Source organism: Thunnus albacares, chromosome 19 (assembly GCF_914725855.1).
Source record: "Thunnus albacares chromosome 19, fThuAlb1.1, whole genome shotgun sequence".
In the NCBI taxonomy this organism is placed as follows: Eukaryota; Metazoa; Chordata; class Actinopteri; order Scombriformes; family Scombridae; genus Thunnus; species Thunnus albacares.
This window is the reverse complement of record NC_058124.1, coordinates 29186940-29201485: the sequence shown is the minus strand read 5'-3', so window position 1 is coordinate 29201485 and position 14546 is coordinate 29186940. Positions and strand designations below refer to the sequence as shown.

The window sequence follows — 14546 nt, the reverse complement described above, 5'->3', positions numbered from 1 at the left end:
GTCTACGGTTCAGGAAAGCCTGAAACCTCGTCAGCACTAACTGGTTGTAAATGTCTATCTGGATGTGAGTTCCTAGCTGGTTCTGATCCTCTACAGTCCTCTCCATCAGCTTCTGTTTCCATCTGTTCAGTTGAGCTGCTGAGAACTCGTCAACACACTTGTTTCTTTTGAACTGTGTAGTCTTTGGTAACAAACACTGCAATAACATGGTTTCTCCCCTTTGAGGACAGCCAGCTTAACAGATGTACCTTTTGTATACATCTTTGTAGCGCAAACGGAGCAGCTAAACAGTTTCTCTTGAATGGATTCTCATGTGTCTCTGCAGATTTGCCTTTTTGTTGAATCTAAAACGACAATAAGAGCAGCTAAATGGCTTCTCTCCTGTGTGGATTCTCATGTGTCTCTGCAGATATCTTTTCATGCCAAATAATTTACCACATTCAGAGCAGCTAAATGTCTCCTCTCCTGTGTGGATTCTCATGTGTAACTGCAAAGTCACCTCCTGGTTGAATCTTTTACCACAAACTGAGCAACTAAAGGGTTTTTCTCTTGTGTGAGTTTTCAGGTGGTAACGCAGGCCTGACTGAGTAAAAGATTTACCACAAACTGTGCAAGTAAAGGGTTTCTCTCCTGTGTGAGTTTTCTTATGTCTCCTAAGAGACTCCTTGCATACAAATCTTTTACCACAAAGTGAGCAACTGAAAGGTTTCTCTCCTGTGTGAATTTTCACATGTCTCCTAAGAGACTCCTCACAAACAAATCTTTTACCACAAACTGGGCAACTAAAGGGTTTCTCTCCTGTGTGAGTTTTCATATGTCTCCTAAGAGACCCCTTGCATACCAATCTTTTACCACAAAGTGAGCAACTAAAGGGGTTCTCTCCTGTGTGAATTCTCATATGTCTCTTAAGAGACCCCTTGCATACTAATATTTTCCCACAAACTGAGCAACTGAAAGGTTTCTCCTCTGTGTGAATTCTCCGGTGTATGAGCAGGTGTCCCTTTTGACTAAATTTTTTGCCACACTCGGAGCAGCTAAATGATTTCAACTCATTACAACTCAGATCACAGGTCATTACAACAGGTGCACTGATCTCCTTCCATTCATCACCGTCTTCAGTCTCAGTCTTTAAAGAGTCTGAAATCTTTTCATCAGTATCAGGTTGTAAATGTCTATCTGGATCTGAGTTCCTGGCCGGTTCTGATCCTCCACAGTCCTCTCCATCAGCTTCTGTTTTTATCTGTTCAGTTTGTCTTTGATGAAGCTGTGAGGACTGAGGTTTCTCTTCATCATCTTCAGTCTTCACAGGGACAGGAGTGAATGTGATCTTGGTGATATCAGCCTCCTCCAGCCCTTGAAGCTGCTCTCCTTCCTGACTGGTCCAGAGTTCCTCCTGTTCCTCTTTAATGTGTGGGGGCTCTGGGTCCTGCTGGTCCAGACTGGAGCTCCTCTCTTTCTGCTCTTCTTCACCAACAATAACTTTTTGCACATCTAAAGGTAAAGCTGAAACACAGACAGACAGACAGCTTTTAATGTAAACACATGAACTTTTGTTCCATCAAGCTTGATAATCATATTTTATGTTAAAGGTACCATGTGGAGTTTCTAAACACTAGTAGCACTATAGGGTCATATTTTTATGAGTGGGTGACAAAACAAGAGTAAAATCAAATCAAGTGCATATTTTCCAAAGTTACCGTCTTTTTAAAACAAGAAATGTAGAGCTGCAAAGATAAATAATTTAAATCGATGAGTTTCCAGCCATTAAATTCATCAGCAACTATTTTGATAATCAATTAATAACTTTGAGTCATTAAAAAAATAACTCTCTGATGCTCTCTAATCCCTTTCTGATCATCTCAAATATGAATATTTTCTGGTTTCTTTACTCCTCTATGACAGTAAACAAAATATCTTTGGGTTGTGGACAAAACAAGACATTTGAGGACGTCATCTTGGGGTTTGGGTAACAATGATGCACATTTTTCACCATTTTCTGACATTTTATGGACTAAACAACTAATCGACTAATCATGAAAATAATGGACAGATTAACTGATAATGAAAATAACCAACAATTATTTTCATGATCGATTCATCTGTTAATTATATTGTCAATGAATCAATTTTGTTGTTTGGTCTATAAAATGTGTGAAAACAGCGTCAATAGTGGAAAATGTCAATAACCGTTTCGCAAAGCAGAAGATGCAACCTGAAGTTTGTTGTTTTGTCCACAACCCAAAGATATTCCTATTACTGTCATAGAGGACGGAGGAAACCAGAGAGAAATATTTCAAATGATTAATCAATTATCAAAATAGCTGGCAAGTAATTAAATAGTTGACAACTAATCGACTAGTCGTTGCAGCTCTATCCACAACGCAAAGATATTCACTTTACTGTCAGAAGACTAAAGAAATCAGAAAATATTCACATTTAAGAAGCTGGAAGCAAAGAATTTTGGCACTTTTCTGCCAACACAGGCAAACAGCCTGTATCTCAAAATTTGAATTAGCAATGTATTCATTCTAACATACTTGACCGACAATTTTCTTCTTTAATAAGCTTGTCAGTCTGTTGATTTCCTCTACAGTCGAGCTTCCTTTAGGGTGGCATCTTTCCTCTCTATTTATTTACTCCACAAAAATGTATGTATGATGTGGCAAAACATATATACTTGATCATATATATTACAGCAGGAAGTTCCATTACATCAAATTTTATTTTTAAAACATGATTTGGGGCATCTGATTTGGGGTATCGGCCGATAAAAGCTCTAAAATGAAATATCGGCATTGGCGAATTCTGTCGATTATGAGAGGCTGATATGTCACCTTCTCCAACCCCGCCTGACTGTGCTTCCCTCGACAGACTTTCTCACCCTGACGGTCCCGGTGCTTCCTCCGCAGGCTGCACTTCACTCAGCTGCCCGTCAGACCCGCTGAGAGGCTGCGGGGCGTTAGCTGCAGCATGGCCTGAGGGACGCACAGCCAGCTAGCCTCTCAGCTAACGTTAGCCCCGGCTCTCCATGTGGGTCCAACTGGGGCACCGAGTCCCGGTTTGTTACTCAGGTTAAAGAGGGAAGAAGCAGCAGGTCTGACGGACGGCTGAGTGAAGTGCAGCCTGCAGAGGAAACACCGGGACCGTCAGGGTGAAACAGTCCGTCGAGGAGCTGCTGTGTTCGGCTGCACAGATCATGGAAGTAGCCGACTCGGCCAGCGAAAGTCACTAGTGCGGATGCTCTATAGGCCACACAGTGCGGAAGATCCGGGTACTTTCATACCGGGAAGTTCTCTTTATACTTCCATGGCACAGATAGGAAACCAAGAAACACTTTGGCTGACAGGATGTACCACTCTGTTCGGAAAAAACTTCTTCATTTTGATTTATAACGGCGGTTGTCAACCAGCGTATCAGGTGCATTAGCGCCACCTTCTGGTCAGGAGTGTGGACCAGAGATTAAATCCTACACATTAATGCTGTCTGTCTAATAAACTCAATGAAAACTCTACTGCTGCTCCCACTTGGCAGCTTCATTAAAGTTTTAATGCTGAACTCCAGTCTTCCTCAGTTCTTCCTTCATATATTGTCTTTCTTGATCATATTTAGTACAATCTATGCTGCATGCATAATAGTCTCCTCGGCATCGGCAATCGGCCACAATGAGTTGAAAATATCGGCATATTAGATATCGGCAAAAAATCCAATATCATGCATCCCTAAACTGCAGTGATGGAATCAGAGTGTAAAATCATCCACACTGTCAGTTTCACTACGGGACGAGAATCAACTTCATTAAAAAGCAGCTAAAATCATCATTATGTGTTTAGTGTCATAAATGATCTCTCAGTTTGTTCGAAGCTCTGTTTTTAAAACCAGAGTGGAAATAAAAACACGGAACAATAAAATGTTTCCACTGACCTATAAGAATATAGATTACTCTTTTTGTACTTGTCACTTTATTCTAAACTCAGGACTTTTGTCCATGTCAGGATCCTGTAGGATGAACCTTTCTGGTGGAAACCCTGGATACATGCGTACACACTCATATTTCATATTATATCAGTTTGTGTGGTTCCAGCTTTACCTCATTACTTTTTTTAAAATTGTTAAAGATTTTTACTTATTTTTTTTCTCTTCTTACAGATGCTGTGATAAAAAAGCAGCAAAACAAACTGCCATCAAACATTGGCTAAGAACAGAGATGGAGGGACGCAGAGGTAGTAGGTCTAAGACTGTATTCAGACCAGATTTAGCAGTGTGGTGAGAATGCTAGTCCTCTCGTTCATTTAAATCAGGGTAGTGCGTTTTGGCCGCAGGAGCCTGCAGTGAGAAAGTTGTTCCAGAGTGAACTTTTGGAGAAACGCAACCCAATGTTAAGCTGCGGTGGCCAATCAGAGCAGACTGATCAGACTGATCAGAGCTATAAAACCCTGCCATGAGGGATGTTACTAGGAGGACATTTCTCTTTGTTTGATAACGTTAAAAGTAAAGAGTATTTTAATTGTGTGTAAATGTTTCAGGTTTAAGATGCCTCAGCTTGTCCTCCATACAACAGACAGGCTCCTGTTCTCTGTTCCCGTCTTTTGGTGCCTTGAAGGATTCAGTTTTTTTGTTCCATCTTTATGATTATTAGAATGGTTTTATGATTATTGTTGAGAGTTTTAGGCCTATGTTACATTGAATTGTATTTATTATGCTGTATCACATCTAATTTTAATTATTCATTCTGTCATATTAATTATTAAGAATGTACTTTTAAAATAAATATTGATTTTGTGTCTTTTTGGGATTCTCTTGGTCCACTGTTGGTCAGTGGCACCTTTAAAATAAGCTCTCGTCAGGCCCACAGCACCAGTGACCAGCCCACACTATGCCCACCATTTTAGGCTTGGTGTGGGTTTCCCACTAGGGCCCCATAATTTGGGGCCCACATGTCCACGTCCACTATTTCATGCGGGCCCCATGTGGATTATTCACAAGGGGACCCAAACAGGGTTTTTTGTTGGGAAGATGTAACTTAAAGGGAACAAACCTGCTCTGTGTAGCTGAAGTTGAGGGTTGAAAACAGCGTCCAGTAGTTTGCGTTGTCGCTCGTTCTCCTCTTTGGATCGAGAAAGTTCCTCCTCGTACTCTGCTATCGATCTTTCAAACAGCACAAATATCTCTTCAGCAGCCGCAGTTAGTCGCTGCGTCACCGACGCTCTAAGCATTTGGACTTTAGACATTTTTAACACGTAACCTTTTCTCCGTCAGAAACTCAGTTTGGTCTCCATCAAACAATCAATCTGCTCCTGAGCTCCGTCAATTTTTTTTTTTACAGCTAACACACTGAGCTAACTTCAATGTCCTTGTGGGCTACCGGGAGATAAATCAGAGGTGAAACATCGTGAACAGCACAGACAGGTTTATCCAGACATGATGGTTCATTCAGACACTTTCTGAAGAAGAAATAGAGCAGGACTCTGCTAACACGCAACACAATCTAGACGCCAGTATGCTAAAGAAAATCACTTCCGGGTTTCAATTCTTCTTCTTTGTGTTTATTGGCGGATCGCAAACCAGCTTCAAAGCTGCAAACCGCCACCTGCTGTATCGATGTGTGTAGAGTTAAGACATTACATAATCTGAATACTGATTGGTCTATAAAAAAAAGAAAAAAGAAATAAACAGGAAATAAAAATCACACCCTATTTCCCTTTTTCTTTATTCATTTAATTATCAGGACATAGAACATAAAAGAGAGAAAAAACAAAAACAGGAATCATAGATGTAAAAGTATATGGGATGACAACAACAAAAAGCACAAAACAAAACAAAGGAAGGGGGACACTGAGGCCAAGAATGGTGGAAAGTCTGCTCATGAGCTCAGACCAGAATGATTGATTATATGGGCAGAGCCAGAATGCATGAATATGGTCATCAATGGAGTCTGGTCAATGAGAGCATTTGTCATTATCGGTGAATCCCATAAGGTGAAGTCTTTATTATATTTACAACAGCATCAAAATGTGTTCTACATCTTCCAGAACGTTACACCACTGACAGATTTGATGGATTTTTCCCCATTAAATATAACATGGAGTGAAAACCTGCATGCCTGAACCTTAACTGTGTACTGATCACCTTCTCTCTGTGATTATGGCATCCTCCTTTAAACTGTTTGACATTAACTGACTTCTGTCTCCTATAATCATGTCTCCCTTTATTGTCTGTATCTCATTCCTTCTGCCAGATGTTAATTATGGCTGCACTATGTCACAGTTTCTGGTGTTTTGACCATGACTGAATATTTTATATATTTATGGAAGAGACAAAAAATACAAGGAAATAAAAAATGAGTGATTATGACAGCAACAACAAAATGCTGTTCACTTTGGAGACAAGAGGATACCTATAAAAACCAAAATATACAGAAGAAGAACTTTTGCAGATGGAGAGTGAACAAGCTGAAAGAGAGAGAGGAAACTGGTGGCCAAGCTGGAGGCCAAGAAAGAGCTCTAAGCTACCTGGTGGTGAAGATGTGTAAACTGTAAACCAATGCCCATGGACCCAGAGAGCGACTACTGCCATGAGTGGGACTTGGTTACAATACAACATCAGGATCTTTCTGGATCAGAGGATGCCAGCACCTCAGGTTAGCTTGTGGTCTCAGAAACCTGGACAGAAAAAAACAAAATCACGATGCCAAAACACACTTATGCAGACAATTACATATATTTCATGTGTGAATCCACCCATGTCAAATAAAAGTTAACAGAAAAAAATGAACTGAATTTTACCAGATCAGATATAATTATTTACTTTGATGAGTCATCCATAAAGCTGTAGCATTAATATTTTGCACTGTAACCTCGGGGAATCTGTTCTGTTGGTAGAGAAAAATACTGTAGTTGTTCTAGAATAAATAGAATAAGCACAACATGATGTTTGCAATTACTATTGGTTACTACCCACCTTGCATCTCCACAGACATCAAACTTTGCACTGGTGCTTGAGATTTCTCTCATATCTGTCATCAGCTCTTCCTGCATTTCTGTACAGGCTTCATGAACCACTGGTGTGAGACACCGCACCGCCAGACTGCACCAAATAATGAACTGTCTTCTTTGGCAACTGTAAGTTTAAAACTTCTAACCAAGACTGCCACACTCTACTGTGCCCATCCAGACGGTTCCACTCTATCCTTATCTTGGACCCAGAGCTGAAGATTTTCCTCGCATCAGTGGCAACCCCACATGACAATTTCCAAACATTTCATTCATTCACAACCCACAGCCTGTCAGACAATTGACTGGGGCGTCCAGTTGCTGATATGAGTTAGATGTGTGTGTTGAGGTAGATTTGCTAGTGTGGGGAAAAAAGTCGCTGTCAGCTGCTTCATCGGCTGGTACCTCCTCTGAAATGCTCCTCATCTCAAGTAACACGGATGACATGCTTGTCTCTAGCTGTTCAATGGCTTCGGTCAAGGTCTGGATACAAAAAGGAGGAAAAAATTATGTGTGAACAACAAAATAAAATTGTAATGTAACTGTATAATTATGGTGAGGACTAATTGTTTGAAAAGATGCTGCAAACGCGACACCCTTTACACACATGGTGTTAGAGCCATTTGTATCTATGTGTGTGTTAAGGTCATTCCCTGCCACAGTAGGTGGCGTATTGGACAGCAGCATATGGAAATGCATATGTAGAAGAGGCAATTACTCCTCAGGTGTGCTGCTACCGGGAGAAGCACCCAGTTTTTTGACCGCCGTTTAGAGGCTAATCTTTAAGCCTTTTTTGTTTGTTTTCATGCAAGTTATAGGTGTAAGTGTGTGTATAGCAAAGGCTTTATTGGTACATGGTGGTAAATAAATACATCTTAAGCGCAAGTCCGCAGATGTTTGATTTACTACATGGAGCCGCCGCATGACGACGCGTCAATTACATATCTCGGTAACAGCTCCTCACTGTGGTTTAGGTTTTTTTGTTTGTCCAAATCAAGTCACTACACATGGATTTGGGGATTTTCTGCCATTCCTCTCTTCAGATCCTCTTAAGATCTATCAGGTTGGATGGGGACTGTCAGTGGACGGCCATTTTTTAGTCTCTCTGGGGATGTTCAGTTGTTTTCAACTGGGCTCTGGCTGAGCTACTCAAGGACATTCAGAGTTGTCCCTAAGCAACTCCTGCATCGTCTTAGCTGTGTGCTTAGGGTCATTGTCCTGTTGGAAGATGAACCTTTGGCCCAGTCTGAGGTCCTGAGCGCTCTGGATCAGGTTTTCCACCCCAACAGCATGATGCTGCCACCACCATGCTTCACTGTTCGGATGGTATCGGGGAGGTGATAAGGTTATCCAGACATGATGCTTAGAACTGAGGTCAATTCAATATTGGTTTCATCAGACCAGAGAATCTTGTTTCTCACAGTCTGAGAGTCCTTAAAAGTGCTTTTTGGCTAACTCCAAGCAGGTTTTCATGTGTCTTTCACTGAGGAGAGGCCTCCATCCGGCCACTCTGCTATAAAGCCCAGATTGGTGGAGTGTTGCAGTGATGGTTGTCCTTCTGGAAGTTTCTCCCATCCCCACACAGGTTCTCTGGAGCTCAACCAGAGTGACCATCAGGTTCTTGGTCACCTCTCTTACCAAGGCCAGGCCAGGCACCTCTAGGAAGAGTCCTGGGGCCAGATGCATAAAACTCTGTGCAGATTCATGACTAAAACTGCGTGTACACACAAAGCTAGAAATATGCATATGCATTCTTTTAGTCAGATTTGTAAAACTGTGCATACAGTTGGTTCTGTTTTATAAATCTCAGTCATTGAGGAACTGCAGGAGCCTCATTTCCACTCCCACAATTATCCATAAATGGATGAAGACACACCCTGAACCAACTGTTTTCATATCAGTTCGCCACCTGCTCTGCCTGTCAGTGAAACAAACAGGTAAGAAGAAGTGCAGTTTCACAAATCGTGTTGCACTGGCAAGGTTCTTCAACAGCCAGAACAGCTGTCATTATGCTCAACCTTTATGCACGGCTGTGCTGCACTTTATACTGTCAATATCATTCATTCATCACATGGACCTATAAACCATTGTCCGCAGATATATATATATGTATGTATATCTTAGAAATGTAATCAATGATTAGTTTGTAGCGCTCATAAAATAAAATGAAAGGTGTGAGACAACTAAAGATAAAATAAAATGAATATTAAGAGCAAAATAAAATGTTGACTCAAACATAAATTAAAAGAATAATGAAATTAATCACACAAAAGTAATAAATCAACATTATGATTATAAATGTGTCATTGATTGGCAAATTTAGAGGTATGACGCCATTGACAGGCGACCAAATGAAACGGTCCGTTACTTTGATTAAATTACAGATTTCTCTGGGTTTGAACATTGTTGGAAACATTTGGGATAATGTAAGTACACAACTCAACAACATATATAACATAGGTCTAGTTGTTTTTAGACATTTTAATGTGGAATAATTACATATTATAGCTTTAAGGTCAGAAAGTTTTTGTGATCCAACAAAGCCCTTTTCATACAAAGACTTGTTTTCATACCAGCCAGTTTTCTGTGACATGGATCTATTTTTCTGTAACAAGCTGAGTATTCCAACTTAAATTATTTATAATTCTTAATAATTTAACATAAACGTGAATATTCCTAATTATTGTAAATTATCATTAATAATTATTAATAATCAGACCAACAGAGCAAAGATCAGCTGGAACATTAAAATTCAGATCATTATGGCTCACTCACACTTTATTTCTTATAAGTTTCCGCGGAGCCCCTTGTCTCACTGTTAATGATACACAATGCTATTCACTTTATTCAGTTAATTTTATTTCAAACAAAAAAACATGAACAATCATAGAGGAAAAAGGCAACAGTATAAATAAGTTTACAAAGTTTAAAAAACAGCATCTATATTACACATAACTGTAATCATCACTGTCACTATCAACTCCTGACATGGAAACTTTTATGCTGAGTATTTTTGAAAAACCCTTAATAAATGGCTGGATTACATTAAAATTCTGAACAAATTATTAGGGGAGAACGGGGTAAAATGAGCCACTCCCTTTATCTAGGTAACCATAAACATAAATAATCATGTGACCACAAATTAAGAAAGTATAGTTCACATTACTCAATCCATCTTGGACATCTTGGTCAGCAAAACAGATTTTTGTCATGGCACGTGAATTCATCATGTCACTTAAGTTATCAGTCTTGTATCTTAGTTCTGGACATTATTACATGTTAATTTAAATCAGCATAAGCTACAAAACAAGGTCATAAACTCAGCATAAATGTGGATCTGAGCCGCTGTGTGAAACAGTTTTGTCTAAATGGAGGTTTTTGGGTAAAACGTGCCAGTGATATTGGGGGAAGTTGAGTCAATGGCTCGATTTAACCCCGAAAATTATTTTCCGTTATTCTAGAGACTAGAGACCCTGTTCATGTTTGATCCCTGTTACAAGTGTTACAATGTTGATGAATAAATACCTAATTGTTGACTAATGTTAAGTTTAAGCCACAAGCAAACATGCTTTACATACAGACAGGTGACAAATTAAAGGAAAAGCCAACGTAAAGTGTCTTAGTAAGGTGTTGGACCACCAGAACATCTTCAATGTGCCTTAGCATTGATTCTAAAAGTCTCTGAACTCTTCTGGAGGGATGGACACCATTCTTAAAAAAGACATTCCTTCATCTGGTGTTTTGATGATGGTGGTGGAGAGCGCTGTCTATAGGTGATCAGCTGGGTTGGGATCTGGTGACTGCGAAGGTCATAACATAGGATTCACATTATTTTCATACTCATCAAAGCATTCAGTGACCCCTCGTGTCCTGTGAATTGGGGCATTGTCATCTTGGAAGAGACCACTCCCATCAGGATAGAAATGTTTCATCATAGGATAAGGCTGATCACTCAGAACAACTTTGTATTGATTAGCAGTGACCCTTCCCTCTAAGGGGACAAGTGGACCCAAACCATGCCAGCAAAATGCCCCCCAAAGCATAACAGAGTCACCAGATCCCCTCACTGTAGGGGTCAAACATTCAGACCTGGACCAGTTTTTCCTTTGTCACCTGTCTCTTTCTGTAGCTAACACACAAAGATCACAGTTTAATCTTTACTGAAAGTGTTTAGGTAACATGTTGAACAACAGGACACAAACATATAATTTTAATTGAAAGAATGATTTTTTGCCTTATCATTATCTCAAAATTGTTTGATTTTGTGTCATTTTTATATCAGTATTTAATGGCAGCACTATTTACCCCATCCCCATGCTCATTTTACCCCTACTTTGGTGTAAGTTGTGCCATAGGACTAACTTTTTTTTGATGGGTCACTGTTCTAAAACCATAACAATTACATAACTTGTTTTAATTTCCATGGGTACACAACAACCTGAAGTATATATAGTAACTATTCTTTGAAACAAATACACTTTTATTTTGCAGTAAAATCATCAAATGTAAAAAGTGGCTCATGTTTCCCTGTTCTCTCCTACACATTTTTTCAGAGTTCTGTTATCCTTTCAATTTTCAGTTAAAAGTAATTTCTTCCTATTTCTCGTATGTATTTAGTCTTTCCTTAATAAGTCTGGACAAATAAGTTTTTGTCCAGTCCACTCCAAAGCCCAATTACCAAATTACCAAAGCAGTTAGTCAGTTTGGCTCGTGTTTCCTTTAACATTACTGTTGACTAATTTATGTTGATAGTTGTTTCAATTTGTAAATTTTCTTGAGCACTTACTGCTGTTAATACCAAAAACACACAATACTATTAATATTGAAACTCAGTCTATTGAAAAAACACCAGGACAAACCTTTACCATAAACATTAATGCATTTGAAGAGATTTCCGCTTGTGTGAAATGAACGTGAGCAACTGAAAAGTTTCTCGTCTGAATGAGTTCAGTAACACAAGAACAAGTTTTTACGCCAGTATTACATCACTTTAAAGGAAAACATATGGTGTCTAAACCTGACTGAGGTTCAATGATCTCCTTCCAATAATAATCGTCTAAGGTTCAGGAAAGTCTGAAACCCTGTCAGTACTAACCCCTAGATTCCACCGGGCGCGTGTGTGTACCGCGTTCCAGCTCTGATGCAGCTGCCAGGGCTGATCGCTGCCACTCTAGTCAATGTATCCGATTTCACCGGGCGCGCCTCGGCGTGTTTCAGAAGCGGCTCTCCACTCCGCTGCGCTACAGATAGGCGCCTCGTCTATTTTTTACGGAGGCCACGTCAAGCAGCACAGAGCAGATCGAGCTGGGCAGGAAGTGAGACACAGAAACAGCATTGAGCATCCAGTCAATTTTCAAAATAAAACACCCCGTGCAGACTCCTGGTCGTATATCAACAATACACGCAATTAAAACAGATGAATAAAGAAACCATTTAACTACGTAGCCTGCTTAACCATAGCAGAAGCACAAAAATCAAGGAAAATTACCAAATCAACGAAATCTGAGCAAGTTAACAAAAATGGGCAGTTTAGTTGCCCTGCTACTGCAGTAATTACAGTAGCCTTAAGGGACTTTATCAGCTTTGACTAGGCTGCTGTAATTACTGTATTAGGAGTGCAACTGACTTTAAACGGTGGAAGGCTTCCCCGCAGTGAAAACACGCTTCTGACACGCTCCCGGTGGAATAGGGCGCCATGCAGAGGATGGAGCAAAACCGCGTCGGAGCAAGAACGCGGCGCACACGTGCCAGGTGGTAAATGGTTGTAAATGTCTATTTGGATGTGAGTTCCTGGATGGTTGTGATCCTCCACAGTCCTCTCCATCAGCTTCTGTTTCCATCCGTTTCAGTTGAGGACTGGCATACTGAGGACTATCAACACACTTGTGTCTTTTGAACTGTGTAGACCAACTGAATCTTTGGTAGCAAACACTGCACTTCTCCCCTTTGTGGACAGCCAGGTAGCTTGACAGATGTACCTTTTGTATAAATCCTTTTAGCACAAACTGAGCAGCTAAATGGTTTTTCTTGAATGGATTCTCATGTGTCTCTGCAGATTTCCCTTTTTGTTAAATCTTTTACAACAATTAGAGCAGCTAAATGGCTTCTCTCCTGTGTGGATTTTCATGTGTCTATTGAGATATATTTTGATGCCAAAGTCTTTACCACATTCAGAGCAGCTAAATGTCTCCTCTCCTGTGTGGATTCTCATGTGTAGCTGCAAAGTCACCTCCTGGTTGAATCTTTTACCACAAACTGAGCAACTAAATGGTTTTTCTCTTGTGTGAGTTTTCATGTGGTAGCGCAGACCTGACTGAGTAAAAGATTTACCACAAACTGTGCAAGTAAAGGGTTTCTCTCCTGTGTGCATTCTCATATGTTTCCTAAGAGACCCCTTGCATACAAATCTTTTAACGCAAATTGAGCAACCAAAGGGTTTCTCTCCTGTGTGAATTCTCTTATGTCTCTTAAGAGACCACTTGCATACAAATCCTTTACCACAAACTGAACAACTAAAGGGTCTCTCTCCTGTGTGAATTCTCGTATGTATCCTAAGAGACCCTTGGCAAACAAATCTTTTACCACAAACTGAGCAACTAAAAGGTCTCTCTCCAGTGTGAATTCTCATATGTCTTCCAAGAGACCGTTTGCATACTAATATTTTACCACAAACTGAGCAACTAAATGGTTTCTCTCCTGTGTGAATTCTCATATGCCTCCTAAGAGACCCCTTGCATACCAATATTTTACCACAAACTGAGCAACTGAAAGGTTTCTCCCCTGTGTGAATTCTCCGGTGTATGATCAGGTGTCCCTCTTGGCTAAATTTTTTATCACACTCGGAGCAGCTAAATGAATTCAACTCATCACAACTCATATGAGACGTTAAACCTGACTGAGGTTCACTGGTCTCCTTCCATTCATCACTGTCTTCGGTTTCAGTCTCAGAAGAATTTGAAGACCTGTCATCAGTATCAGGTTGTAAATGTCTATCTGGATCTGAGCTCCTGGCCGGTTCTGGTCCTCCACAGTCCTCTCCATCAGCTTCTGTTTTCATCTGTTCAGTTTGTCTTTGATGAAGCTGTGAGGACTGAGGTTTCTCTTCATCATCTTCAGTCTTCACAGGGACAGGAGTGAATGTGAACTTGGTGATATCAGCCTCCTCCAGTCCTTGAATCTGCTCTCCTTCCTGACTGATCCAGAGTTCCTCCTGTTCCTCTTTAATGTGTGGGGGCTCTGGGTCCTCCTGGTCCAGACTGGAGCTCCTTTCTTGCTGCTCTTCTTCACCAACAATCACTTTTCGCACATCTAAAGGTAAAGCTGAAACACAGACGGACAGACAGCTATTAATGTAAACACATGAACTTTTGTTCCATCAAACTTGATAACCATATTTTATGTTTAAGGTATCCCATTGAGTTTCCAAACACTAGAAGCACTTTAGGGCAATATTTTTCTGAGTAGGTGACAAAACAAGAGTAAATCAAATCAAGTAGATGTTTTTTTTTTTTGACAATAAGTGTAGAGCTGTAATGATCAGTCAATTAATCAATTAGT

The 14546-nt window shown here is 40.2% G+C and overlaps 3 protein-coding genes across 2 annotated transcripts; all 3 read right to left on the bottom strand.

Annotated features, from left to right (window-relative positions):
- The window catches only part of LOC122970013 (zinc finger protein 160-like), a 69543-nt gene that overhangs the window by 34210 nt on the left and 20787 nt on the right, over nucleotides 1–14546 (bottom strand).
- LOC122970041 (gastrula zinc finger protein XlCGF57.1-like) lies at nucleotides 154–5543 on the bottom strand. The gene is made up of 2 exons (XM_044336136.1): nucleotides 5036–5543; nucleotides 154–1503 (listed from the first exon to the last, which is right to left on the bottom strand). Exons 1-2 carry the CDS (start codon nucleotides 5226–5228, stop codon nucleotides 284–286), a joined length of 1413 nt encoding a protein of 470 aa, XP_044192071.1. The 5' UTR covers nucleotides 5229–5543; the 3' UTR covers nucleotides 154–283.
- Nucleotides 12910–13961, bottom strand: LOC122970067 (gastrula zinc finger protein XlCGF57.1-like). The gene has a single exon (XM_044336177.1). The coding sequence runs from the start codon at nucleotides 13864–13866 to the stop codon at nucleotides 13003–13005; it is 864 nt and encodes a 287-aa protein (XP_044192112.1). The 5' UTR covers nucleotides 13867–13961; the 3' UTR covers nucleotides 12910–13002.